The 7,500-nt window shown below is 43.8% G+C and overlaps 1 protein-coding gene across 1 annotated transcript in view; it reads left to right on the top strand.

The window, feature by feature from the left end:
* Positions 1 to 2,515: 2,515 nt before the first annotated feature.
* tti2 (TELO2 interacting protein 2) overlaps positions 2,516 to 7,500 on the top strand; it is a 19,883-nt gene continuing 14,898 nt past the window's right edge. The window contains exons 1-2 of the mRNA XM_034541036.1: positions 2,516 to 2,754; positions 6,208 to 6,685. Coding sequence (XP_034396927.1) covers positions 6,209 to 6,685 — 477 coding nt within the window. The 5' untranslated portion in view covers positions 2,516 to 2,754; position 6,208. The remainder of the gene's footprint in view (positions 2,755 to 6,207; positions 6,686 to 7,500) is intronic.

Here is a 7,500-nt window from a genome sequence, read left to right as displayed (position 1 = left end):
CATTGTGGTACATTGTTGTACATTGTGGTACATTGAGGTACATTGTGGTACATTGTTGTACATTGTTGTACATTGTGGTACATTGTTGTACATTGTTGTACATTGTGGTACATTGTGGTACATTGTGGTACATTGTTGTACATTGTGGTACATTGTGGTACATTGTTGTACATTGTTGTACATTGTGGTACATTGTTGTACATTGTGGTACATTGTGGTACATTGTGGTACATTGTTGTACATTGTGGTACATTGTGGTACATTGTTGTACATTGTTGTACATTGTGGTACATTGTTGTACTTTGTTGTACATTGTGGTACATTGTTGTACATTGTGGTACATTGTGGTACATTGTTGTACATTGTGGTACATTGTGGTACATTGTGGTACATTGTTGTACATTGTTGTACATTGTGGTACATTGTGGTACATTGTTGTACATTGTTGTACAGTTTGGTACATTGTTGTACATTGTGGTACATTGTGGTACATTGTGGTACATTGTTGTACATTGTGGTACATTGTGGTACATTGTGGTACATTGTTGTACATTGTTGTACATTGTTGTACATTGTGGTACATTGTGGTACATTGTTGTACATTGTTGTACAGTTTGGTACATTGTTGTACATTGTGGTACATTGTGGTACATTGTTGTACATTGTGGTACATTGTGGTACATTGTTGTACATTGTGGTACATTGTGGTACATTGTGGTACATTGTTGTACATTGTTGTACATTGTGGTACATTGTGGTACATTGTTGTACATTGTTGTACAGTTTGGTACATTGTTGTACATTGTGGTACATTGTGGTACATTGTGGTACATTGTTGTACATTGTGGTACATTGTGGTACATTGTGGTACATTGTTGTACATTGTTGTACATTGTTGTACATTGTGGTACATTGTGGTACATTGTTGTACATTGTTGTACAGTTTGGTACATTGTTGTACATTGTGGTACATTGTGGTACATTGTTGTACATTGTTGTACATTGTGGTACATTGTACAAGACTTCCCTCCTGTGTGTGTGTCGGTGGTTAATATTCATAATTACAGCCTCTGCAGCAGCTTCAAAACCTTTCAACTGGCTTTGAAATATGAATAAGGACAGAAGCTCATCTCTGTGTGTGTGATGTGTGTGTGATGTGTGTGTGTAGTGTGTGTGTAATGTGTGTGTTGTGTGTAATGTGTGTGATGTGTGTAATGTGTGTGTAAAGTGTGTGTGTGTTGTGTGTTTTTAATGTGTGTGTGTAGTGTGTGTGTGTAATGTGTGTAATGTGTGTGTGTAGTGTGTGTGTAATGTGTGTGTAAAGTGTGTGTGTGTGTGTGTTGTGTGTTTTTAATGTGTGTGTGTAGTGTGTGTGTGTAATGTGTGTAATGTGTGTGTGTAGTGTGTGTGTAATGTGTGTGTAAAGTGTGTGTGTGTGTGTGTTGTGTGTTTTTAATGTGTGTGTGTAGTGTGTGTGTGTAATGTGTGTGTAATGTGTGTGTGTAATGTGTGTGTGTGTAGTGTGTGTGTAATGTGTGTGATGTGTGTAATGTGTGTGTAAAGTGTGTGTGTGTGTAATGTGTGTGTAAAGTGTGTGTGTGTTGTGTGTTTTTAATGTGTGTGTGTAGTGTGTGTGTGTAATGTGTGTGTGTAGTGTGTGTGTGTAATGTGTGTGTGTGTGTAGTGTGTAATGTGTGTGTAAAGTGTGTGTGTGTGTGTGTGTGTGTTGTGTGTTTTTAATGTGTGTGTGTAGTGTGTGTGTGTAATGTGTGTGTAATGTGTGTGTGTGTAGTGTGTGTGTAATGTGTGTAATGTGTGTGTAAAGTGTGTGTGTGTGTGTAAAGAAAAAGGAGGAGAAGAAGAAGAAGAAGAGGGAGGAGGAGAAGAAGGAGGAGGAGAAAAAGGAGGAGAAGAAGAAGAAGGAGGAGAAGAACAAGAAGAAGAAGGAGAAGAAGGAGGAGGAGAAGAAGGAGAAGGAGGAGAAGAAGAAGAAGGAGGAGGAGAAGAAGGAGAAGAAGAGGGAGGAGGAGAAGAAGGAGGAGAAAAAGGAGGAGAAGAAGAAGAAGAAGGAGGAGAAGAACAAGAAGAAGAAGGAGAAGAAGGAGGAGGAGAAGAAGGAGAAGGAGGAGAAGAAGGGGGAGGAGAAGAAGGAGAAGAAGAGGGAGGAGGAGAAGAAGGAGGAGAAAAAGGAGGAGAAGAAGAAGAAGAAGGAGGAGAAGAACAAGAAGAAGAAGGAGAAGAAGGAGGAGGAGAAGAAGGAGAAGGAGGAGAAGAAGAAGAAGAAGGAGGAGGAGAAGAAGGAGAAGAAGAGGGAGGAGAAGAAGGAGGAGAAAAAGGAGGAGAAGAAGAAGAAGAGGGAGGAGAAGGAGAAGAAGGAGGAGAAGGAGAAGAAGAGGGAGGAGGAGAAGAAGGAGGAGAAAAAGGAGGAGAAGAAGAAGAAGAAGAGGGAGGAGGAGAAGGAGAAGGAAGAGAAGGAGAAGAAGGTGGAGAAGGAGAAGGAAGAGAAGGAGAATGAGAAGGAGGAGGAGAAGAAGGAGAAGCAGAAAAGAAGGAGAAGGAGGAGAAGAAGGGAGGAGAAGGAGGAGAAGGAGAAGAAAGAGAATGAGGAGTTTTCCGGGGTGTAGGAACCTTTCACCCGCCGCTCGTACACGGCCGGAGCTATTTCTCCGAACACACGGTCCCTCTCGGTAACTCTTCCGAAGGCTTTCCGTCCAATGGGGCCAATGTGATGTAAAGCACCGCCGCTGGTCTCAGGTCAGTTCACGCGCTTTAAACGTCTGGTATTAAATAAATTAAATATATATCATATATTAAATAACGTTCAACGGCCAGACGTCTGTGACGCGTCATCCACAGCCTGCACGTGACGTCATGCATTAATCTGCGGTCTGTATATAAGTATACGGATGAATATTATAGTCACGTGTGTGAGCTGCTGGGATCATTTACTCAATTATTTATTGATTAGTCTGGACAATCATTATTATTTAACAGAAGAAAACTGCTGATTGTTGCTTTTCAATAACTGAAAGCATCTAAATATTTAGTGTTTCCTTTTCTGGAGACTGTTTTATTGCTGCAGTCTTTAATCATTATCGCGATAACTGACTGAGGTTTTATTGGGCTCGTTCGAGATTAGCCAGTTCTGCGCAGAATCGATCGGCGCGCAATGCATGCCGGTTGATTTGTGTCCGATTTGCTCCCGACTTGCTCTGACGTCATGCACACGTGGTCAACGATACTCTCACGAGAGCCAGGCGCCGCAGGGGCTCTCCATCCACTGCGTGGCCCAGTGCATGATGGGAAACGCCTGGCTGTCGCCACATCAGAGAGCTGATTGGCTCTTAGATCTGACAGCAAACACCACGTGTTGTAGAAAATCCATATTTTAGGTGTAGTCGTAATACTTAACATTCGATTGTTCGCTATTTGTCTCATGTAGTGCAAAGATGTGGGTGTTAATAATAATAATAATAATAATAATGTATATGGTTATTTATTTAGCATCTGTAAATAAATAATTTATAGGGAAATGACAACTATCTTCACATATATGTTTTTATATAATGTGTAAATAAATATGACATCCAACAACTACAATCTGTTGTCCTCAATCCCAAAAATAAGTTAAATAAATAAAAATATATAAAAATGTGGTCTGTAAACTAGTACTAAACTAGTTCACCTTCTGAAGTAGTCTTCAGATCGGAACTAACAACTGTTGTTGTGACTTCCTGAACAGAGACTTCCTGAACACTGACTTCCTGAACAGAGACTTCCTGAACACTGACTTCCTGAACACTGACTTCCTGAACACTGACTTCCTGAACAGAGACTTCATGAACAGAGACTTCCTGAACACTGACTTCCTGAACAGAGACTTCATGAACACTGACTTCCTGAACAGAGACTTCCTGAACAGAGACTTCCTGAACACTGACTTCCTGAACACTGACTTCCTGAACACTGACTTCCTGAACAGAGACTTCATGAACACTGACTTCCTGAACAGAGACTTCCTGAACAGAGACTTCCTGAACACTGACTTCCTGAACACTGACTTCCTGAACAGAGACTTCCTGAACACTGACTTCCTGAACACTGACTTCCTGAACACTGACTTCCTGAACAGAGACTTCCTGATCACTGACTTCCTGAACACTGACTTCCTGAACAGAGACTTCCTGAACAGAGACTACCTGAACACTGACTTCCTGAACACTGACTTCCTGATCACTGACTTCCTGAACAGACTACCTGAACACTGACTTCCTGAACAGAGACTACCTGAACAGAGACTTCCTGAACAGAGACTTCCTGAACACTGACTTCCTGAACACTGACTTCCTGAACAGAGACTTCCTGAACACTGACTTCCTGAACACTGACTTCCTGAACAGACTTCCTGAACAGAGACTTCCTGAACAGAGACTTCCTGAACAGAGACGTCCTGAACACTGACTTCCTGAACACTGACTTCCTGAACAGAGACTTCCTGAACACTGACTTCCTGAACACTGACTTCCTGAACAGAGACTTCCTGAACACTGACTTCCTGAACACTGACTTCCTGAACAGACTTCCTGAACACTGACTTCCTGAACACTGACTTCCTGAACAGAGACTTCCTGAACAGAGACTTCTTGAACACTGACTTCCTGAACCATTACTTCCTGAACAGACTTCCTGAACACTGACTTCCTGAACACTGACTTCCTGAACAGAGACTTCCTGAACACTGACTTCCTGAACAGAGACTTCATGAACAGACTTCCTGAACAGAGACTTCCTGAACACTGACTTCCTGAACAGAGACTTCCTGAACACTGACTTCCTGAACAGAGACTTCATGAACAGACTTCCTGAACAGTGGCTACCTGAACAGAGACTTCCTGAACAGTGGCTACCTGAACAGAGACTTCCTGAACACTGACTTCCTGAACACTGACTTCCTGAACAGAGACTTCCTGAACAGAGACTTCCTGAACACTGACTTCCTGAACACTGACTTCCTGAACACTGACTTCCTGAACAGACTTCCTGAACAGAGACTTCCTGAACACTGACTTCCTGAACACTGACTTCCTGAACAGAGACTTCCTGAACAGAGACTTCCTGAACAGAGACTTCCTGAACACTGACTTCCTGAACACTGACTTCCTGAACAGACTTCCTGAACAGAGACTTCCTGAACACTGACTTCCTGAACACTGACTTCCTGAACAGAGACTTCCTGAACAGAGACTTCCTGAACACTGACTTCCTGAACACTGACTTCCTGAACAGACTTCCTGAACAGAGACTTCCTGAACACTGACTTCCTGAACACTGACTTCCTGAACAGAGACTTCCTGAACAGAGACTTCCTGAACACTGACTTCCTGAACAGAGACTTCATGAACAGACTTCCTGAACACTGACTTCCTGAACACTGACTTCCTGAACAGAGACTTCCTGAACACTGACTTCCTGAACAGAGACTTCATGAACACTGACTTCCTGAACAGAGACTTCATGAACACTGACTTCCTGAACAGAGACTTCATGAACAGACTTCCTGAACACTGACTTCCTGAACACTGACTTCCTGAACAGAGACTTCCTGAACACTGACTTCCTGAACAGAGACTTCATGAACACTGACTTCCTGAACAGAGACTTCATGAACACTGACTTCCTGAACAGAGACTTCCTGAACACTTACTTCCTGAACACTGACTTCCTGTGTGTTCTTTGAAGGCAGCTGAAAACTGTCCGACTTGATGGCAGTGTTGTGGCCACGCCCCCTTCAGCGGCCTCTCGTCTGGATTCCAGGCGCAGCTCTAACGAACGAGCCTAATGACTCCTCTTAAAGGGCCGGTAACAGGTGCTTCATCTGCTTCAGACACTTTGTAGAATCTGCAATGAATTCATACCCGAGAAGTTTTGTTCCACTAAAGTTGGACTCAATACGAGATGAATAGTCCAAAGATCCTAACCACTTGTCCTTGAAAACAACACAGGGTCAAGGAAAGGTGGGAAGGAGAGTTCATGAGGAGTTAGGAAAAAACAACCGCAACTCCTCCTACTGAGAGGTCTTTTCTACTTTAATGATTTCTGTCTGTGATTATTGTGATTATTGGATATCTGTTGTTTTATTGAGCAGAAACTGATCAATAACTCATCGCTCCCTCTCTTCCTTCTTCCCTCTCTCCTCATCACCTTCAGTATGGAGCTTTCATCTTTACTTCATGACCTTCATCTCTCCTCTTCCTCAGAGGAGCCCCTCCCCTCTCCCTCCTATCCTCCAATCACAGAGCTCCTGTCTCGGATGCAGGAGAAGCTGATTGGAGCGTCCTCCGACTCAGAATCAAGCTCTCTGATTGGTCGTGTGGAACGGCTATTCCAAACGGCAGATCCCCATTGGCTGTTCTCAGCCAATCAGGACGAGGAAGGGTGGGCGGAGCTTCAGATGGCGTACGGCGCCCTAATCAGCACTCTGATTGGCTGTGCAGCTCTGCCGCTGTGCGAGGACGACTGCGGATCTCTGCCGGCCTCCGCCTATCAGAGTGTCCCGAGCCGAGCCGGACCGGTATGCTCCGCCCTCACGGTGCTGCTAGGAACTCTGGGAAATGCAGGCTGTCGGACTGGTCTGCTGCTGGCGGTCGCTGCTCCTGTGTGTGTGTTTGCTGTCACTCACTTCCAGGTGAGCAAACCTTCCACTGGTTCCCAATTACTTGTACTGGTTTAACAACCAATGAGCCAGCTCTCCAAACAACAGGCCATTGGTCCACTTGTCTCTTTGTTAATCTTTACCAACGTTAACAAAGAGACAATAAGACAGAGCTCCTAATTATTGAGAGATTTTATAAAACATTTGCCTTAATTTACAGATCATCACATATTTGTCTTAATAATGAAATCTCCATAAATAGTTATGTTCCTTAAAATAGAGCCCCTAAGTTAGAGCCCTTAACATGGAACCCCTACGTTAGAGCCCTTATGATGGATCCCTTAAGATAGAGCCCTTAACATGGAACCCCTACGTTAGAGCCCTTAAGATAGAGCCCTTAACATGGAACCCCTACGTTAGAGCCCTGAAGATAGAGCTCTTAACATGGAACCCCTACGTTAGAGCCCTTAAGTTAGAGCCCTTAACATGGAACCCCTACGTTAGAGCCCTTAAGTTAGAGCCCTTAACATGGAACCCCTACGTTAGAGCCCTTAAGTTAGAGCCCTTAACATGGAACCCCTACGTTAGAGCCCTGAAGATAGAGCCCTTAACATGGAACCCCTACGTTAGAGCCCTTAAGATAGAGCCCTTAACATGGAACCCCTACGTTAGAGCCCTTAAGATAGAGCCCTTAACATGGAACCCCTACGTTAGAGCCCTTAAGATAGAGCCCTTAACATGGAACCCCTACGTTAGAGCCCTGAAGATAGAGCCCTTAACATGGAACCCCTAAGTTAGAGCCCTTAACATGGAACCCCTACGTTAGAGCCCTTATGATGGATCCCTTA

The sequence above is a fragment of the Cyclopterus lumpus genome, chromosome 9 (assembly GCF_009769545.1).
Source record: "Cyclopterus lumpus isolate fCycLum1 chromosome 9, fCycLum1.pri, whole genome shotgun sequence".
Lineage (NCBI taxonomy): Eukaryota > Metazoa > Chordata > Actinopteri > Perciformes > Cyclopteridae > Cyclopterus > Cyclopterus lumpus.
The sequence above is the reverse complement of the archived record's forward strand: the minus strand, read 5'-3'. Positions and strand labels throughout refer to the sequence as shown.